Below are 23,090 nucleotides of genomic sequence, written 5' to 3'. Positions count from 1 at the left end.
TGAGGTCGAAAAGCAGTCGTATTGCACACTTGTGTTTATGAGCACATGGAAACATTGAAGAAATGGCCAGGACTAGATGCCTTTTACAAACTAGCCAGCTGCCTTCCTGTAAATTCCATTCCAGTAGACAGTGTTTCCAGGGGAAAACAGGCTATTTCCTCTGCTATTCTGGAAAAAGTTTGGAAAGTCTGTTATCTGTATTCTTTCTACTCTGGGGTGGTCTAATGCAGAGAGCCGTCCATTTAATTTTTTTTTTTTTTTTTTTTTGTACGGTACGCGGACCTCTCACTGCCGTGGCCTCTCCCGTTGCGGAGCACAGGCTCCGGACGCGCAGGCTCACCGGCCATGGCTCACGGGCCCAGCCACTCCATGACATGTGGGATCTTCCCAGACCGGGGCACGAACCCGTGTCCCCTGCATCGGCAGGCGGACTCTCAACCACTGCGCCACCAGGGAAGCCCCGTCCATTTAATTTTTACCACCAGGACTCATCCTTTGTCTTTTCTGTGCTTCTGATTATGAACCAAGATTTGAGAGGTATTATCAACTACTACTAGTGAGATTGCATCTAAAAGTTACCTTCTCTCAGGGTAAGAGATTGAAGCAAAGTAGGTATCAGATGCCAGAAAACTTTTCCCTACCGTAATAACCACTTATGTAGTAAGTACCCTGCTGGTTCATGACCTTGTGGTTTGTAGGGTCAGTCCATGGTAGCAGTAACCCTGAACAGGTGCCCTTTTTTCTAACCGATATTATTTACTCCTATCACCCCTGTCCAATCGTTTCTATGTCTCCTCCTTCTTCTGCTCATTTTTACAGTTTCTTGAGTTTGTCTCCACATTAATCACCACACAACTTACCTCTAAAAAGTAAATTGAAATGCCCTTCAAATAAAATAGCAAACTCTGTAGAACTTCCCTCCCTCCCTCCCTCCCTCTCTCCCTCTTTTCTAATTTAAAGGTGGCTTTTATTTCCTTGTTTTAATTTTGTATCAGATTTTCAAATCCATTCTTTAATGAATGTATCACTTTGAAATGAGAAAAAAAGTTTTAAAAATTAATACCCTTTTAATGAAAATAATAATCAAATAATATTGAGCTCTTTTTCATCCCCTTAATGCTTGCTGTATTAAGGCAGGCAGGAAGAATTATGTAGGATCAGAAACCTGCAATTTAATTGTGGGATGCTCCTTTCTTACACTGGGCTGTGAATGCAGAGAGCAAATTCAGTCAAATGTCTGTTGCCACTCTTTCTGTTGCATGGAATGCTTTAAAGCTCGACTATCTTCTTGTCTTCTCAGTGACCAGTACCAGTGTTCTTTTTGGTTTTTTTTGGCTGTGTTGGTTCTTTGTTGCTGCGTGCAGGCTTTCTCTAGTTGAGGTGATGAGGAGAGCGGGGGCTACTCGTCATTGTGGTGTGTGGGCTTCTCATTGCGGTGGCTTCTCTTGTTGCAGAGCATGGGCTCTAGGCGTGCAGGCTCAGTAGTTGTGGCTTGCGGCTCTAGAGCGCAGGCTCATAAGTTGTGGAGCATGAGCTTAGTTGCTCCGCGGCGTGTGGGATCTTCCAGTACCAGGACTCGAAGCTGTGTCCCCTGCATTGGCAGGCAGATTCTTAGCCACTCCGCCACCAGGGAAGCCCAGTACCAGTGTTCTTCATTCCTTTGTGGAATCCGTATTTCTAGCTAGCATCACTTTTCTTCTCCCTGAGGGACATCCTTTATATCACCAGGTCTGCTGGTGACGAATTCTTTCAGCTTTGTTTATCTGAACAAGTCTTTGTTTCACCTTTGAGTTTTTAAAATATATTTTCTCTTTGTATAGGATTCTAGGTTGACAGGTTTTTTTTTTTCCATTTAGAACTTTTCCCAGATTTTTTTTTCTAATTTTAGGCTCATGGATGTGCATGAACATAAGGACATTGACACAGATGAATTCAGAAAATTAGGAAGTGCTATAATATAAATATCAATATTGTTTATTTTCTGCTTAAGTTAATGATAAGCATTGTAAAATTTCTATTGAAAAACAGAAGCCCAAAACAATTTGTATGAGTTCTCCCATCCGTTACATTTTTGAGAAAATGTCTTTTTGGCTTTGGGTTAGAGATTATAGATCTTTGAGTCCAGAACCTTTAGTGTAGTTATTTTATGGTTATTCACATATGCATCTTTAATAAAGAACAAGGGACTATAATGCCTCAGTCTAGAGGAAAACTTTTTAGACTATTTCCACAGTCACTGTAAAATGCCATCATCAGTTGTCAAATAAGCATGTGCTAATTTTAGAGAACATTTTAGAGTTATAAATGTAATACATGTTCATGGTTGAAATTTTAGAAAGTGTAGAAGAACGTAAAGAAGAAAATAAAAATCTCATGTAATCCCACCATGTAGAGTTGACCACTCTTAAAATCCTGCTGGTGAATTTTCTTCCAGAGTTTTTTCTGTGCATATGCCTTTGTTTACTTACTTAACAAAGATTAAAACCAGTGAATATATAGCTTTATGGGGTTTTGTACATTTTATTCATCAAGATAATATTTGTTGAGTGCTTACTGTATGTCAGGCAATATGCTGTGTTCTTTATATTTTGTATCTTATTTAATCCCTCTAATAGCCCTGATTAAATACATAAAATTATTGTTATTTCTGTTTTAGATATAAGGAACAATGGCTCCTCTTATATAGTCACGGGAAATAAGTGGCAGAGCCTGGCTGTGAACTTAGGATATCTTATTCCAGAGCCTATGCTTAAATAATATGTTATACTATGTAACATTACTAAATACTTTTGTAACAATAGAATATATCTAAGGATATATTATGCTGTAGTATTATATATATGAACCATTTATTGTTCATATTGTTATACTAGTATGTTGTTTCAAGGTATTGATCAGGTTAGCATTTTTATATAAAAATCATTGTGAATATCTCTGATTATTTCTTTGAAAGTACTTCCTTGGAGCGGAATTACTGTGTCAAAGTGCATTACGTTTTAAATGCTTCAGAAACACATTGCTAAACTGCCCTTCAGAAAGGTTGTTCAATTTGTATTCCCCAGGAGTGTGTCGAAGAGTAATCTACTGCACGCTTAAGATTAAGATTGAATATTGTGTTATAAAATCTTGAATAATTTGATAATTTCTTGTTTTTGCATCTTTTAAGATGTTTACTGGATGCTTGTATTTCTTTCTTTTTTTATAAATTATTTTCAGTGTGCTTTTTTCCTGTTTCCTTTTTCACAACTGTGTTATCATTTGTTCTTTTAATGCTAATCTTTACAAATAAGTGGTCCATACCAACTGGCTTTACTTCTTAACTGTAAGAAACTTTCTCGTCTACTCGCCCACTCTGATAACAAAAATGATCAAGTCCAATAAACAGATTTAAAGTGCAACTTTAAACTTAACACAGTAAAATTCTGTATTTAGTTTTGAGCCTTAATGTTCTGTCAAATTTATTGCTTCAAAAATTATTTACCTACTTTTTGAGATATTTAAGTAACCTTTTCTTGGACCTAATCTTAAACTTCTCAGTGTCATTATAGTCATTTATTTCTAATAAGATCCATGTCCCTTTCCTTGATTTTTTTGTTTCTTTGTTTTTGTTGGTGTATGTGTGTGTGTGTGTGTGTGTGTGTGTGTGTGTGTGTGTGTGTGTATGTTTGTGAGAGAGAAAGAGAGGCTTCCCAGGTTCTCCTTCTATATAGATACTCCAGTTTTTCACGCTGCATTGTAAGAATGCTTCTCTTCCAAGCTGAGCTTCTTGACCTCATTTTTGTATTCAGCCAATGAACTGATTTTTTTAAAATGACTACATAAATTACTCCCGAATTTGTATCCCAGTCTCATTGCATGTAGACCTATTCATTTATTTCACATATATGTTATTTTTATCTCAAATTCATCATAAAAGAAATTTAATTCCTCTTTTCCTTATTCTTTTTTCTTTCCCTTGATATGAACAACCTGTGTTTTCTGTGTTGATTCTGTTTTTCATCACTTTAGATGTAAACTTTCTAGTCATCTTTTATTCTTTCATTTATTTTACCCATTAATATTTTATTGTATTGTATATTTTTTTTCTTTGGAATGTCCCTGAGATTCTTCTTTTGTGTTCATTCTCTGGGCCACATCTCTGGGCCAGGCCTTTCTCTTATTTCTTGTGTCTGTGGGCTTCTTTCAGCTGATCTTTCCCATTTTATCCTTATCCTTGTCCCAAGATTATTCTTCTGCAACTGTCACTTTGTTTGCGCAGCCCTTTTGAATAGCAGCATATAGTTGCTCTACATTTTTTACCAGTCATAACCCAGAATCTTGTTGACATTGGATACCAGTGTTATTTCTTAAGTACATACTCTCTACTTTACTCAGGAAAAGTACATTATTGTCTCTGTTAGTTTCCTTCCCCAACCTCCTTGCACATCTGAGTCAAAATAATAAGTACTAAATCTACAGTATATTAAGGCTGTATGATATGTCAGTTACTGCACTAATCCTTTTACATATGATTTTTGCTGATCTTTACAACCAGCTTACGTGGTAGTTATAGTAGACCTTCTCTATCTAAACTAAGGATTAATTGTTTCAGGAATTCATAGTTGAAGAAACTTAAGGTTTTATAGAAAACAGGATTAAGAAAACTGTGGTGTGAGGTAAATGAGTGAAAGCATATAAATAAACTTTTGCTGAAATAAAAGAATCAAAATGCATTGTAAAGAAAGAGACTATCAATTACACATTTTAAAATTTTGCTGTAATAGGTATAGTATCATTAATTTACATTTAATATTTTGCATGCTACATACATTTAAATAGGATATCCCTTTCTAACCCCCATCCAGTATCAGGAAAATGGTTGTAAGTTTGTTCTACCTTATTGGTAATGGTGTGTATTTTAAGTGGCATTTTTTTCCCCAATCCATCATCGTTTCTTCAAATACTCATTGCTTTTCTGGTTTTGTAAATTTGGAGTTGTTAACTACCAAGGTCTGGGACTCTATAGCTCAAGCCATCCATCTCCCTTATTCATTCTTAACTTTCACTATGCTTGCAAGATAGGAGACTAGGTCTGGGTTTACTTTACCTCAGATTTCTTTCTCTCTTTCCAAGGCTCCTTTGCAGAAACTTTCACTCCCAGTCTGCCATCTACTTTCTCCTTCTTTTCTTTTTCTATCTTTCAGTAATTCCTTTCTGTGTTTCTCTACATCACACAAATTTAACAATATTAACAACATAGAGATGAGCAGTCGGGACTTCTTTTAGATTATCAGTAACTGAAAGCTTTGGGATTGAAATTTAGATCTGAGCGTTCCAAGGTTCAGGTTTTTTTCTTACTGCCACATTTCCTTTCATCCTCTTCACCCTACCCAGAATCATATTTTTCTCAACATTTTATTACCTTCTACTTCAGGGCTAAGCTTAGTATCCAGTTCCTCAATGAAACCATTTAACTGCCATAAGTTGAGCCCAGCTGAACTGTTGGCCTCTGTACCCTTAAATGTAATAGACTGTAGCACATGCATTTGTGTTTGTTTTTCATCATGTTATGTGTATGGTGTATCCCTGGATTCATTGTTAAATCTATCTATCTATCTATCTATCTACATATATAACTGAATCACTTGACTATACACCTGGAACTAACACAGTATTGTAAATCAACCAGAGTTCAATTTAAAAATCCAAAAAAATTTAAAAAGGAGTATCAAACTATCTGGTAGCATCAACATTACGTGGGGGTATAAAATATAAGATCTAGAAGAGGTTCAAGAATTTAAAAATTCATTAGGCTTGGATAAGCAGATAATTCCTCAAAGAGAAGAGCTGGGCCTTTAGGAGAAGGCTTTTGAGAGGGTAGAGAAGGGATTTTTGGCAGATATTTTGTAAAAGGTACAAAAACACAAATGTGAACAGTCTTTTCAGGGTATGGCTTATCTTAGAGCTTTTAGTTATGTGAGGATGTTGTTGGATAAAAAATGAAAAATGTTGAGATGATATTAGGGATTGATGGTAATGTGATATTTGGTTAGATAAATAAATGGAGACTTAACAGTGTTTATAGAATAGAAGGCTTAACATTGTTAAGAAGTCAGATGTCCCCATATTATCTGTAGGTTCAAAGAAATACAATAAAAATCTCAGGAGACTTCTTTTTTTTCTTTTTTTTGGTAGAAATTGACTATCTGGTTCCAAAATGCATATGGAAATGCAAAGGACCTAGAATAACAATTCTGAAAAAGAATAAAGTTAGAGGACTAACCTTACCTTTCTCAAGACTTACTACTAACTTCTGTAACCAAGGCCATGTGATACTGGTATGAAAATAGAAACAGAGATCAGTGAAGTAGAATAGAAAGTAAGGAAAGGATTGAGACAGATATAGTCAGGTGACTTTCAATAAAAGTGCCATGATAGGGCTTCCCTGGTGGCGCAGTGGTTGGGAGTCCGCCTGCTGATGCGGGGGACGTGGGTTCGTGCCCCGGTCCAGGAGGATCCTGCGTGCCGTGGAGCGGCTGGGCCCGTGGGCCATGGCCGCTGGGCCTGTGTGTCCGGAGCCTGTGCTCCGCGGCAGGAGAGGCCACGGCAGTGAGAGGCCCACGTACCGCAAAAAAAAAAAAAAGTGCCATGATAATTCAGTGGTAAAATGTACAATCAATAAGTAGTCCTACAAGAATTAGATATCCAATATTCTGTAATAACCTAAATGGGAAAAGAATTTGGAAAAGAATAGATACAGATTCAGTATATAACCGAATCACTTCACTGTACACCTGAAACTAACATAACATTGTTAATCAACTATACTCCAATATAAAGTAAAAATTAAAAAAGAATTAGATATCCATATGGAAAAACAAAAAATCTGAACCACAAACCTTACCTCACCCTGTATACAAATTAACTCAAAATTAATCATAGGTCTAGACATAAGAGTTCAAACCATGAAATCTCTAAGAGAATACATAGGTGAAAATCTTTGTGTCCTACCATTAAGTAAAGATTTTTGAGACAGGACTCAAAGCATGGACCATCAAAGAAAAAACTGATAAACTGAACGTTATTAAAGTCAAAACTTTTGTTCTTTGAGAGGCACAGCTATGAAATGATAAAGGGAAGCTATATAGACAAGAAGAAAATATTTGTTAAACATTCATGTGAGGACTTGTGTCAAGAATATGAAGAACACTTATAACTGAATAACAAAAAGAACCACAACTCAATTTTAAAAATACAGATGAAAGATTTGAACGGTTATTTTGAAGAGAAAAATATATGAATGGTCAATAGCATATGAAAAAATGGTCAACATCATTCGTCATTAGAGACAGATTAAAACTGCAGTGAGATACCACATCTACTAGAATGGCTAAAGATAAGAATGCTGACAATATAAAATGTTAGCAAGGATGTGGAGAAATGGAACACTCCTACATAGCTTGTGGGAACATAAAATTTTACAGCCACTTAGGAAAACAGTTTGGCAGTTCTTTTAAAGTTTAACGTATACTTAACCTTTCAAGCCAGCAATTCTACTTGTTGGTATTTTCCGAGAAATGAAAATGTATGTCTACATAAAGACTTATATGTGAATGGCAACTTCATTCATAATAGACAAAATTGAAAAACAAATGTCTATCCTGTGCTTTACTCCATACCTTCTGAATGAGAATTTTGGAGGAGGTGCAACTTGAGGAATCTTTAATTTTCAAAATTGCTCCATTCTTCCATTGCAGTTAGGCAGTTTGGGAACTAGTGCCCTAGACTATCCTATCCAGCATGGTATGGCCACTGCTAGCTCATACTGTACTTTTGTGCAAATTTGAAAAATATATCTCTCCCCTCCTCCCTCCTAGGCACTAATCTACTTTCTGTCTGTAGAGATTTGCTTCTTCTGGACATTTAATGTAAATGTAATCATATAACATGTGATCTTTTGTGATGACTTTTTTCACTAGTATACTATTTTCAAGGTTCATTCATGTTGTAGCACCTATCAAATTTCATTTCATCTTATTGCCAAATAATATTCCATTGAATGCGTATGCCACATTTTGTTTATTCTGGCAGTTGATGGATATTTAGATTGTTTTTACTTTTTGGCTATCTTGAATAATGTTGCTTTGAACATTCACGTACAAATTTTGTGTGGCCATGATTTCATTTCTCTTGAGTATGTAGTTAGGAGTGGAATTTTGAGTCATATGGTAATGCTATGTTTAACCTTTTGGAGAACTGCTGGATGGTTTTCCAAAGCAACTGCATCATGTTATATTGCTACCAGTAATTTATGTGGGTTACAGTTTCTCCACATCTCATGAAAACTTGTAATCTTTTTTTTTAAATTGAAGTATAGTTGATTTACAATATTATAGTAGTTTCAGGTGTACAACATAGTGAATCAATATTTTTATAGGTTATGCTCCATTTAAAGTTACAATCTGTCTTTTTAAAAAAATTTTATTTTATACTGGAGTATAGTTGATTAACAATTTTGTGTTCAGTTTCAGGTACTACCTTTCTTTTGATCATAACCATCTTAGTAGGTGTGAAGAGGGGTCTTATTTTAGTTTTTATATTCCCCTGATGGCTAATGATGTTGAGCACCTTATTCGTATGCTTATTTGCCTTTTGTGAAACTTCTTTGGAGAAATACCTATTCAGATCCTTTGCTCACTTTTTGAAATTGAGGTATAATTGACATATAACATTATATTAGTTTCAGGTGTACAACATAATGATTTGATATTTGTATACACTGTGAAATGATCACCACAATAAGTCTAGTTAACATTCCATCACCAGATGTAGTTACAAAATTTCTTTTCTTTTTTTTTCTTGTGATGAGGACTTTTAAGATCTACTCCCTTGGCAGCTTTCAAATAGGCACTACAATATTATTAACTATAGTCACAATTCTGTACATTACATCCCCATGACATATTTATTTTATAGCTGGAGGTTGTATCATTTAACCCCCATCACCCAGTCTGCCCATCCCCTAACCCCTACTCTCTGGCAACCACCAATCTGTTCTCTGTATCTGTGAGCTGGTGGATTTTCTTGTTTTGTTTGTTTTGTTTTTTAGATTCCACATGTAAGTGGGATCATATGGTATTGAATATTTTTCTTTGACTTATTTTTAAGTTGGGTTGTTTGTCTTTTTATTATTGGTTTGTAACTGTTCTTTATAATATTCTAGATACCAGCCCCATATAAGATATATGATATTTAAAATTTTTCTTCCAATCTATGAGTTACTGCAAATTAAAACCATGATAAATACCATTAGATACCTATTAGAATGGCCAAAATCTAAAATGCTATCAACATGACGCTGATGAGAATGTGAAGTAAAAGGAGCTCTCATTCGTAATTTTGTGCTGTTATCATTTCAAACTGTACAAATGGCAAATGGCTTCTTAACTGTCTCATGATTTCAGTGTCTCTCTTCACAGTCCTTCTCTTCCTTTACCCCTAATGGAGGAACATATTAGCAGTTCTCAAATATATGAAGGGCTATCATGGAGAAAGGAATTGACTCGTTCTATGTAACTCTGGTAGTAGAAGAACTACACTCTTTTCTTCTAAATTATATTTTGAATAAATCCTTCAAAACTCAGTAAGTTTTGGGCTTCCCTGGTGGCGCAGTGGTTGAGAGTCCGCCTGCCGATGCAGGGGACACGGGTTCGTGCCCCAGTCCGGGAAGATCCCACATGCCGCGGAGCGGCTGGGCCCGTGAGCCATGGCCATTGAGCCTGCGCGTCCGGAGCCTGTGCTCCACAACGGGAGAGGCCACAACAGTGAGAGGCCCGCGTACCGCAAAAAAAAAAAAGTTTTGTCAAAATGCAGCACATTTTATAGCATCTTTCTGGCCCCACATGGTATAAACCAAGGTAAATAAAAATCGCTTCTTTAAACCTTCCTCAACTTTCTCCGCACACTAAAGTTTTGATCTTCATTATGTTCTTTCATATTCTAAAACAGGCTGATACTTTTGGACTAAATTGCTATTCATTCTCTTGAAAAACAGAAATTCATTCCATTACCTTACCTACTCATTTTTTTTTTCTATCGCATTGCTGTTAGCATAGTCTTAATTACTCATTTTAAATTTAACTCATAGTCTACCTAACCACCTTTTAGAAGCAACCTTCACTCATAGATAGGAAGTTGATAATAATCATCTATCATACACAAGCAATTTAGCAGACTAACAAATACAATTTTCTACAGCCACATGTACTATTTTTACATATTCTTAAAGTGCAAGAATAAACACATTCATTAACATGATGCAAAGTTATAGTAACTTTGTAACATTTTAACATAAGAAGAGTTGTATATATTAAAAGCTTTATGACCAAGGTTTTGGAAATAACTAAGAATCTTGGAAATCATGTTTTAAGCTGACACTCTATAAAACATAATTACCATTGATATAAAAGTTTGTTAGTATTATGATTCAGTTTAGTTGAGCACAATTTTATATTTTTTATGCTTTTTAAACTTTATGTAGGGGTACTTAATTTATCTGATCAGTATTTGTATCAATTTTAGGAAGTTCAGATTAACTGGTCTCTTCAGAAAAATACAAACCCACACCTTTACAAAATCATGGAGAAAACATAGATAGGTATTTTAAACCAAAATTATTTAGTTAGTCTTATTTGTCCAAAGACTCACTTTTATTACATGAACTTGGTCTCTTATACGAAAATACTTCTGAGCTTCTAGCAGAATCTCCAAGAAGGATTTTTTTTCTTAAACGTCTAGCACATTTAAACTCTCATTAGATACTAAAATACAAGATTTATGAAAGTGCTTATTATTCTCTATGAACCAATTAGATTATCGCTCCTTTAATTTAAGAGGCTTTATAATTTAGTTTATTAATACCCTTCTGAGTTAGGAACATACTTCATACGCACACAGTGAGATCATGGGTTCTCTCAATTACAGCAGCACAGAGAATTTGTAGCCTCAGTTCTGCAACTTCAGAAACAGGTTAAGTAATCCAAGAAACAAAAAACTCACTAGTCAAGATTCAAAGGGCTTTTTGCTTTCTAGTGTTCATGAATTTTTTTTAATGAAATAGTTTGAGATCACAAATAGACAAAGAAATTAAAGGATAGCAACTCAAATTCTTTATCTTCTCTTACATGGGAGATAACAGATCCCCATAATCCCATTAGAAGTCTCAAATGGTCAGATTATGAAATTACACTCCCAGTCATTTCTTCTACCAGTGGGGAATTATTTATTGTTGTTGTTGTTGTTGATGTTGCTGTTATCTAGTACAAACTAGGTCCAGAACCAACATAGCCAAGAACCAAGAAAAAAGTCAAAAGTATTGAATTAGAAAAAAACATGATAGCAAAGATAAAGTTCTGTTGCTGCTTTAGACTAACTCTGGGGACCAAGCAAAAGTCCATGAAGGCATTTCTGTGGTAACACAATTGAATTAGTTTTGTGAATCCACTCTGGCCTCTTATGGAAACTCCAAAGCTATTACAGGCTAATATTCAGAGTTTAACAGATGACTTTCATAAATATAAAACGTACATGTATCAGACTTTATTCAACTCACTAATTAATGAGAGAACCAGTGAGATGGTAAGTGTGGTTCAAAGAACATTTTAGGAGTAGGTGTTTACATGCAAGTTAATAAAGTAATGTTAGAATAACATTGCTAAGATAGATACAAAGCCAGTTAATATTCTACAGGGAAATAAACCATGACCTATGGGATTATCTTTAATAACAGAAGAAAAGTATCTGATTTTATTTAGGACAAAAGTCTACAAATTAACGTTCTACTTTAGTATGTCTAAGACTTTTAATCAATTTTAAAAACAGTGGATCAATTAAAATACACTCCCCCAAATTATCCTTGGTTGGGCCTGTTTAATAATGTATGTACATGACATTGAAACAACATATTGCCTCTCCTTTGGTTTTTATTTCCAAGCTTTAAATAACTTTTCTTAATACATAGCAACAGCATGTGATATATACAACATCTGCTCAAGATAATTGTAGTAGCAGTTAATTTTTATTGATGGGAAGAATCAATATGATAAAGATTCAGTTTTTCCCAAACTTATCTTAGAAATCAGTATAATTTTATTAAAACTCCAAAAAATGTTTTTAGAGAATTTGGCAAGTAAATCCAAAACAAACTATGAAAAGAAAAAGCCCAAGAAGAGCTCAGAAAATTTTGAAGACAATGAACTAGGTAAAGGGAATTACTCTATGAAATGTCAAAACTAATTATGAAACAATGTAAGTGTGCAAAAATAGACAGTCAAGTAGAAACCACATTGATGCACATTTGAAACCTGACAGGGGCAGCACTACAACTCAGTGGGTAAAAAGTGGACTATTAAATGTTGTTAACCCAACTGTTTATATACTTGGAAAAAATAAGAAGATTGTTAACACATATCATAATAAAAAATTATTTACAGGTGGATAACTAAAAATGCAGAAAAACAAAATTTAAGACCTTTAAAAGAAAATATAGAATGTTTTTATAACCTTGAGGCAGAAAGGGATTCCTTAAACAAAACACAAAAACTACCTAATATAAAGCCAAAATTAAAAATATGATTATATTTTTAAAAACTGTTCTTCTTAAAACCACCATTTCCCTCAAAAATGTGAAAAGATGAGCTACAGATTGGGCCAAAGATATTTGCAACATATTTAATTAAGAAAGTGTTAGTATACAAGATAAAGACATCTTATATAAATCTATGAGAAAAAACACTCAACAAAGATTGGTAAAAGGTTCTAACGGTTCTCAGAAGGGGACATTATGACTCATAAACTTACGAAAAAACATTGAACCGCACTATAATCGGGGAAATGCAATTAAAATCACATGATACCTTTTTACAATTATAAGTTTGGTGGTATTTAAAGGGTCTGAATATACCAAGTATTGGTGAGGGTGTGGAGAGACTCAGAACCTCTCTACAGTGCTGTTGGGAATTTGCACTGGTATAAGCATTTTGAACTGAAATGTGTCCGTTTGCCAAAGTTGAAAATGCCTGTGTTCTTTGACTCAGAAATTCTGTTTCTAGCTATATATCCTGGAGAAACTCATACATGTACGTAAGGAGACATATGAAATTAGTTATTACATCAGTATTCATAATAGCTGAAATTCAAAACAATACAGTGCCCATCTGCAAAATAATGGATGAATATATTTTAGAATATTCATGAAAGATAATACTATATGCTTGTTAAAATGAACTAGCTAGGTTATCACTTATCAACTTCTGAATTAAGTTGGCGTCCTATTTAGACCTACCAGAACAGAGAATAAAAATACTGCCAATCCAAAAAATAAATTAATTAATTTAATTAAATTAAGTAAAATAAAATGAACTAGCTAGAATCGTATTTATAACCATGGATAAATCTCATATGTAATGTTGAGTAAAGAAAACTAAATTGTAGAAAGAGAGGTATATTTCATAATGTTTGAAAACTGCAGATGTACACATATTGTGCCTCTTCATGTGTATGTATTATTTATATTTCAAAGCATCAGTAGAAAGGCTGAGCATCAAAATTAATGATAGTTACTTCTGTAGAAGCAGAGAAGGGAATAGAATTGAAGACAAATAATAAAGGGGCTTTGGCTTTTTTGTAATATTGTTTTTAGAAAAAAGTCTGACTCAAATATTGCAGTGCTGGGATTTGATAAAGTTGGGTGTTGGGTACATGAGTGTTTATTATCTAATTCCCTCTGCATTTCTCCATGATTGAAATACTTCATTTTGAGGAATAAAAAATGGTACATATAAAACATGTATATAACTTTAAAGGCATTATATGATAAACTACAATAATACTATATATAGCTCCTAGACATAAATAAATATACATACACACGCACATACACTCATGTATGTGCGTGTGTGTGTATATGTACATTTATATACGTGTGTATATCTATCTACCTGTATAGATACGCTTATGAGCATTACACATACACTTAACAAGCATTACATAATTCAAGTGTACAACTTGAATTGGAAGGATTCCCTGCAATTCCTGGTGATATTTTTCCTTGGGGAGGAGAGGTGGGATGAGGGTTAGGTATGAGGCCCAAAGGGTATTTCAGTTGGCTCTGTTACGTTTTATGTGATTTATTATGGGCTAAAATATGGTTTAAGTATGTCATCCATTAGCAGTTATCAATTCTTTGTGATAGGAGTATGGATGTTGGATAAACGGAATCTCTCCACTTATTGCTTATTTCTGTTTTTCAAAATAATTTTTAAAAAACATTAAGCTTTTGACTAAGATCTGGAACTTGGAGACAAATTTTGAATCAATAAGAGTATCTTGAAAATCAATTTTGTCAACTCATTTATTGGGAACGGTAATATATTATCAGAAAAACTAATTGTGGGTAATTTTTTCCCTCTTCCCAAAGAATACAAGTCAATGACCAGATTGTGGAAGTGGATGGAATCAGCTTGGTGGGTGTCACACAGAATTTTGCTGCAACAGTTCTCAGAAACACCAAGGGCAATGTCAGGTATGTGGCTTGAGATGTACAATTTGGTTACTTGATATTTTGTTGAATTTTAGTTTTCTCTCTAACTGTACCTATAATTACAGGAAGAATTTTATCTAAATACGAAAAACTTGCCTTTAGTTTAAAATTTTTCCTTCTTTATTGTAATTAGTTCATAAATGTAATTTAAAACTAAAAATTATAGTATTCTAGAAAGACACAAAGATATGAAGTGTACAGTGTGAATCAATATGGTTAATTACCAAGCTATGTTAGTTTGTCTTATTGCTAACATAGCAGTAATTTCTAGGAAGATAGAATTTCTCAATAAATATGAATTTAGACTCCAAATCCTTTCAATAAAACCAGTTATACAGTAAATTGAAATTGAAATGATGATACATATATCCAATGATACATGTTACTAGACAAGCAGGCTGAATGATAAATCATTAACCTTAAAAGGTTAATAAATGCATTTTTAAATCTCTTTATTGTTTTAAAGAATCAGGAAGGACTAATCTTTGGTAAACTATAACTTTTCCAACTTAATAGGACAGAGGGTACATTATTTTGGACCTTAAATTTATATCTAACCCTGGGGTCCTGAAATTTGTAGCTTGGAAAACAAAGTAGTCCTGAGCCAACTAAGGTCAAGGTTTGAAATCCATTTTATTTGGTCACAGGGTACTTATTTTTTAATATAGTATTGCTTATGCCTTATACTTTTCCATAAATCCTATAAAGGAACACATAAGAGGACATTATTTACTGTGTGTAGTTATGAAAGTGTTATAGTGTTATCATCATCAAAATGAAACTGCCAAATATTCTGAAAATATCGATTAGTTAATATTGCTATAAAGAGAGTAACATTAGGATTTTATTGCAGCATATATATATATATATATATATATATATATATTTTTTTTTTTTTTTTTTTCCCCCGGTACGCGGACCTCTCACTGTTGTGGCCTCTCCCGTTGCGGAGCACAGGCTCCGGATGCCCAGGTTCAGAGGCCATGGCTCACGGGCCTAGCCGCTCCACGGCACATGGCATCTTCCCGGACCGGGGCACAAACCCGTGTGCCCTGCATCGTCAGGCAGACTCTCAACCACTGCGCCACCAGGGAAGCCCTATTGCAGCATATTTTATGTTGCACAAGCATGGGTTTAGGTTTTATAATTTAGGCTTTTTCAATTGGAAAACATCCTTTAACAATGAAAGGAGTGTTTAAAGAATACAACCTAAATGACTTCTATGGATGCTATTTTAATGCTTCAAGAATACCCGTCATCCTAAGAAAAGTATGTAAAATAATTGGAAAGAGTGCAGGGAAAACTGTCTGATGTACTCTCAGAGCTGCACGGGTGAGCCCCTCAGTAAATGTGATTGTCTCTGCAGAATTGCTGTCTGTTCTTGAGACAGCACTTCTCTGTGTCAGTGAAGAACTTGGTTTTGAAGCTGCTCATTACACTCTGCAGTGAATTTTAAAGTGAAATAAAGTAAGAAATATGTTCAACTTATAAGAACATTTCTCATTTGGAAAAAAGTTTGTGGTTACATGAACTCATAGCCATCCCTTTCTTTCTCTTCATAATTTTGTGCTCATTTCAAGCCTTGTACAGATGGCGAATGGCTTAACTGTTTCATGATTTCAGTCTCTCTCTTTAATCTGTCCTTCTCATCCCTATCCCTAATGGAAGAACACAATAGCAGGTTTTAGGGCTATCATGGAAAAAGGAATCGACTCATTCTACATAAATCTAGTAGTAGAACTAAGACCTGTGGGTGGAAATAATAATTCTGCATTCGTTATGTCTTTCTCTTCTTTAGAAACCTTCAATGGCCCTCCATTCTGTGCAGAATCTAAGTTCTTATCCTGGTATTAAAAGTCTTTCATCCCGTCTTATCTCTTACCTCTCCCTATATTCATGCGCTAGTACAGTCTTACTAATGTAGTCATCATCCTTCAAACATGACTTGTGAATTATTGTTTTTGTGCCTTTCTATCATTCTTTCTGTTTAAAATACTGTCGTCTGGTTACAACCTACTTATCTTGAGGAACATATTTTAGCTCCTTTGCCCTTCAAGAAATCCTCCTTGATCTCCCTATCCCCTAGTGATTTCTTCATCCTGGTAACATTCATCATTCATACCACTTTTTTGACTTTGAGGTTACAGAACATTCCACTTTAATTTTTTAAAGGCATACATTTAATTTCCTCATTCACTTTGCAAAAATCTTTATATCAAAATGGGACCCTAGGGCTTCCCTGGTGGCGCAGTGGTTGAGAGTCTGCCTGCCGATGCAGGGGACACGGGTTCGTGCCCCGGTCCGGGAGGATCCCACATGTCGCGGAGCGGCTGAGCCCATGAGCCATGGCCGCTGAGCCTGTGCGTCCGGAGCCTGTGCTCCGCAATGGGAGAGGCCACAGCAGTGAGAGGCCTGCGTACTGCAAAAAAAAAAAAAAAAACAAGATCCAAAAACTAGACCCGAATTTTTAATGAATCATTTTAAACTGAGGGTTTAAAACATGTATGGTTCTATATTTTTTATTTATTGGTGAGCTAGCTATCACATTTAGTGGTTACTAAAATTTATTTTTTAAAAGGGATATGTGAAAAATCACTAAATTTAGTTTGAATTTTTCTAACTACTAAGCACAGATCTGGAAGGAATGTATGAAACTTATGGCTTTAAAGAGCCAGGAAGGGGAAAGATAAGAAACTAATAGTGTTAAGGAAATCGAAGCTGAGATTTGGATGTGATTATATTTTAAGTATTGGAGATAGATTTTTACATTTATTTCCTGGAAATGCATATGAAATTGGTGCCAGCATTTGGATATAAATCAAAATCACACAATGAAGTTCTTTTGACTTCACCCACACTTATAGAGAATCACTTTTTATCTGACCGTAGTCTGCTTTATTTTATTAAACTTTGAATTGTTACACCTGAATTTGTGAACTAATAGTACTAATGAAAACCTCCTTGGTGTGCCATTTTTGACACACCAGAGAAATTATAAGACCAATATTTTAATATGATAACTTCCAAGGGCATATGTGTTTTTCAACCCTACATCTTTTATATGAGTTAAAGCATATTAGTCCACTGTGAGTAAGTGGTTCAGCTCAAACCAGGCTATATTCCTGGGGCATTAGAAGCCCAGGCCTGGCTGAAAGCATTGGAAAACCATTATTATTTCCTCAATTTTACTGATATCATTTAAAACTAAGTAATCATAGTGAGATCTTGGTGAGTACTATGCTAACCATGTTAATTCCTTTAAGTAATTGATTAGGGAAAGGACTTACAGGACTCAAATAGTTTATACTCAGAAATGATATATCACAACAACAGCAGGAGAAAGATAAGCATTGAAGGAGTGGGCATGGAGGAATCAGACAGTCTTCGTTATCATCCCTCCACTGGGTTTCACAGGACTTGTTGATCTCCAGATTTTAAACCACCATGGGCATGGGCGTGGTACCAAGAAGCCCAAGTCTTTGTGTGGTACGGGACTCTCATAGTGTGAGATTTCAGTTTCCCCCAAATCTGCAGATTAAAGCACAATCACAATGAAAATCTCAGCAGGCTTTTTTGGAGAAAGTAACATTTTTTTTTACAAAGAACAAAGTTGAAGGACTGCCACTGTCCGAAAACTACACTAGTTACAGCAGTCTGGTTTAAGCATAAGGATAAAAATATAGATTAATGGAACTGAATAGACAGTTCTAATATAGGCCTGATTTTTGACCAATGCACCAAGGTAATTCAATGGGGGGAATTATAGTCTTTTCAACAAAAGGTGGTGGAACAATTGGAAAACCACATTAAAAAAAAAAACAAAACTTGACCTTCATCCTACAGTGTGTACAAAAGTTAACTCAAGATTGATCATAGACCTTAGTGCAACAGCTGAAACCATAAAATTTCTAGAAAACAGGCAAAAATTTTATGATCTTGGGTTAATCAAAGATCTTTTAGGACACAAAAGCAAGAAATTTAAGAAAAAGAAATGATAAGTTAAACCATCAAAATTTAAAACATTTGTTTGAAAAATACCCTTAAAATAAAAAAGCAAGCTACTGACTAATATTTGCAAAACAATTATCTGATAAAGCACTGTTATTTAGAAGATATGAAGAACTCTTTATAATTCAATAAGAATATACATAACCCTGTTGAAAACCTGCAAATCAATTAATGAGAGACTTCACTGAGGAAGATATACAGTTAAGCTCATGAAATGCTGCTCAACACCATTAATCATTGGAGAAATGGAAATTAAATCCACAGTGAGGTACAACTACACACCCACTAGAATGGCTGAAATTTAAAAGACTGATACTACTGTGCATTGACAAGGATGTAGAGCAACTTTAATATAACATCCTTTCATTTCTGGTGGGAATGCAAAATAACACAGCCACTTTGCAGAACAGTTTGACAGGTTCTTATAAAGTTAAACTTACACTTATCATACCAGCCAGCAGTTCTACTCTTAGCTATTTACTCAAGAGCAGTAAAAACATGTATCTACCCAAAGTCTCATACTTGCATATTCATAGGAGCTTTATTCAAAACAGCTCCAAACTGGAAACAACTCTAGTGTCCTTTAACTGATAAATGCATCTACAAATTGTATTATATTCCATACCATGAAATATTTCTTAGCAATACAAAGGAATGAGCTGCCAATATATTTAGCACCATGTATGACTCTCAAAACTATTATATTGAGTAAGAAGCCAGACACAAAAGGCTTTACACTGCTTGAATCCATTTAAACTGCAAAGAAGAAAGAGGGAACATTTTTGGGGTGACAGAATATTCTATATTGTGGTTATTGTGTTTGTTATACAACTGTATATATATTTGTCAAAACATATAATACAATTTAAATTTGGTAAATTTTGTTGTATATAAACTTGACCTCAGTAAAACTGATTCTTAAAATATGTGATAATAGTTAAAATTAACTTAAAAAGTGCTATGCTAACTAATATTGAGGTGATGGTGATTTGGGAAGGAGTATCATGTTTCTTTAAGAAAGGCAGATGTAGTCAAACAATTTCATTAACAATATGTAGATTTTATTGTGCTGTATACTTTTATTTTTAAAATATTTTGTTATTGGGTTTTTACCAGAAAAAAATATATCTATATAAAATTCTTTATTATGTATGGACCCTTTTCCTTATTCAAACATAGACTTGCAACGTAACTTTTAAGAACTCATGTTTTTGGGCCTGTAGCTTTAAGTGGGACCTTAACTATCTTATTTACTACTATGTGCCTGGCATAATTGGTGTATGTATTGTTGCATAACATATTACTCCCAAATTTAGCGACTTGAAACAGCAACTTTTTTTATCTCAGTTTCTGTGATCCACTTCCCCGCTTTCTCATGAGAGCCTCTCTACAGGGATGCCTCACAACTAGATTCCCCAGAGGGAGCGAGGCAAGGGAGTAGCCAAGATGCAATCTGCCATCTTTTCATAGAGCTGAAGTGACATTCCATCAGTTCTGTATTTTATTTGATAAAAGTGAGTCAACAAGTCCATCCCACACTCAACGGGAGAGAATTACACAAGACATAAATATAAGAATACAGAGATTACTTGAATACATCTTAGAGGCTGACTATTATTTAGTGATCAGTAATTAGTTGGATGGATGGACGGACAGATGGATAGACAGGCAGACAGATTAATGTTATACCATAATACAATTTATGTTTAACGTTGCATACCTTATCTTAAGAACCCTGAAAACCTTGAGACTATTTAAGAAAGACTGACCTTTGGATGGTGAGAGATCTAAACATTTTTCCTTCTATACATAAAAGATTATACAAACTTTTGCCTAAAATATAGAAAAATTTTAAAAGACATGGTAACAATTGTCAAGCATTTGAAAGAGTGAACTCTGGAACAAGGATGAGTTGTTGTTTTTAACTCCAGACAGCCTTCCTAGTACTGAAAGGCAGCTGTTATAGGAAAGTGATGCTATAGAAGAGATTGTGCTTCAGTATGAGAAATTTCTAATAAATTTTATGTTTGCTCTTCAGTGCTGTTCACATTAAACTTTAAATGCTTTCTGAAAAGTACCTGCTACTTGTGCTCAATCACTAAGCACTCATGCTTTTATCCCCAGTGAATGTATTTAACAACTTTCTGACATCAAGTCATATAACACTTCTGGAGGTCAGGATTTTATAGGAACTATAGTTACACACAATAGAAAATAAATTAATCTGAGGGTCTTAAATATTCCTCTGTCCTTTTTGGAAGAGGTTATGATATTCAAAAGAAAATATAAGTGAATGATAAGTGACTTTTTTATAGCTATGCTCATGTTTATTTTGGATTCACCCCTGGGCATGTAATTTCTAAGTATGGAAGTTTTAAAATATTTTTCTTTATGTAATGTCATTGGTGTATTTGAGATCTCTATTGAAATGCACTGAATATTGAAATGTTTTCACTTCATTCACATCATTTTAATAAGAATTTTTGTCACCATTACAACACAAGGGGAAATTGAGAGTTTCACTTTTTAACAGAGCCTTGGTTTTGTGGTTGGGTGTAATGGAGTGTCATACATAATGGAGGGTGGTGAGGGTATTATCATGTTCATGGAAATCATGAGTCATTGTGGATTTTGTACTTACATTACTCCTAAGACTATATCCCCTTTCCCTCAGATAAGAGGAGCAGCCACTCTAAAGTTGGGACCATGGATGATAAAAGTTTACTCTCATATATATGAGAATAGTCAGCAACAACTAGTGATAGGAAGAAGATTAAAGACAGTGGGGATTTCAGAAAACTACTTAAAGGGGACTTTGGCTTAATGAGATGTTTTCTGGTGTCACTATGTACAGATTAACATTCTCAAAAAAATCCTTTTTAGTATTTTGTGTGTAAACGTTTAAACCTGAGACATCAGAGCTAACTATTAAATAGAGAAATGTCATTTCTTGAAAGGACGTAGCATTTTAGAAAATACATAGTCCTTGACGTAGCATAAGTTAGGCAATGTTTTTTAAATGATCCAACTACTTTTTTTTTTTACATTGAACTATAGTGTAGAAAAAAGTTCTTTATAATCAGAGTTGGGTTAGATACAAAATTCATTTCCAGGAACTAAGGCTTACAATTAGGTTTAAATATTTCAGATCTGTCTTTTAAAAGCAAACATTTTTAGATGAATTTTAAAATTTTTAAATGCTAAATATATAGTACATTAATCTAGATCCCAATATGGAAAGGAAAAATATGTAAGAGCCTTCAAGTGTAAGAAAGAGGGAAAAGCCTGGTTGTGCAGAACTTCAGCCTCTGAATACAATCAGCAACTTTAGTGAAGGGAGATGGATATACTTTTGCCACCATTGCTCAGTAAAATTAAGTTAAATATTTTAAAAGCTATCAAGTTCACACCGTAAGATGTCATCAAATATAGAAAAAAATGAGTTTTTACCAAAATGTTTAAAAGCACCATGTGATCTTGTGATCCAAGGCTGAAGTAAAATGATAATAGGTCTTGTGCATCTAGTTTTCTTTTTATTATTAAGGTTTTTTGTGTGCATATGATAAGTATTTGTTTATAGAATATTTGAATGAAAGAATTGATTTTATAAGAACTAATAACTATATCCTGATTTAGCTTTTCCTTTTTAGATTAGCTTAATCCCACATTTATAATTAAAAAGTTTTGATGTCTTAATAAGTGCCATTTTTGACTAATGTATCACTTTTATTGGAATAACTTATATCGGAAAAACAGACACTCATAAATCATCATTTTTCAACATAACCTCTCACATCATTCTTTATGACTACAATTTAGCAAATTGTAAATGGGATTTTATACTTGTTTGTTTTTGTTTGACAGCTCACCAGAGAATTCAATAAACTAATCAAATGAATTCCATATAATCTCGTCATCTAAACTCCAAAGGACAGTATGTGGACATTGCTTTGTCTTATAATCGATGAAAAGAAAAGGAAAAACTGATTTATCTGCCTTTGCCTATTTTATCTCAGCCTGAGGGGCAGAGGAGACAGTTCTTTGTAAAATAATTCATGTTGAAATGCATGATTGTTTTAAACACTAGAAACAAGCCATGCTGTAAAAACATAAACCCTAGTTATAGATTTTGTTTTTAATATTGCCATTATTTGTAAATTGTAAGCTTAGAAAATACCTAAGTTTAATTTAAATGTACATTACGTTTTTTAGGTTTTTTTTACTTCATTCTTTATAGCTAAAATACAAAAGATCACACTGTTCCTTACTGAAGCAAGGGAAAAAAGAGAAAGTAACAAGAAAGGTATTTTTCTCTTAAAGGAATTTTAAGTTTATAAACAGGATGATTTGACTACATGTGTTATTTCAGCTGGGGATAATGTCTAAAATATAAATAATAATTGTGCATAAATGTCAGTTAATTTGGTCACATATATTTAGAGGGTCTGATTGTTGCTGGCTTTAATTGTTATATTTTTGATCTTTAAAATTCAATGTGGAGTGA

The 23,090-nt window shown here is 34.2% G+C and overlaps 1 protein-coding gene across 9 annotated transcripts in view; it reads left to right on the top strand.

Moving 5' to 3' along the window:
* The window catches only part of PPP1R9A (protein phosphatase 1 regulatory subunit 9A), a 328,300-nt gene that overhangs the window by 185,138 nt on the left and 120,072 nt on the right, over nt 1-23,090 (top strand). For all 9 annotated transcript variants that reach the window (XM_067746375.1, XM_067746382.1, XM_067746381.1 and 6 more), the window contains exon 5: nt 14,456-14,560. In XM_067746375.1, the coding sequence (XP_067602476.1) occupies nt 14,456-14,560 (105 nt within the window). The remainder of the gene's footprint in view (nt 1-14,455; nt 14,561-23,090) is intronic.

The sequence above is a fragment of the Pseudorca crassidens genome, chromosome 8, assembly GCF_039906515.1.
Source record: "Pseudorca crassidens isolate mPseCra1 chromosome 8, mPseCra1.hap1, whole genome shotgun sequence".
NCBI lineage: Eukaryota > Metazoa > Chordata > Mammalia > Artiodactyla > Delphinidae > Pseudorca > Pseudorca crassidens.
This window is presented reverse-complemented; position numbering and strand designations above follow the sequence as displayed.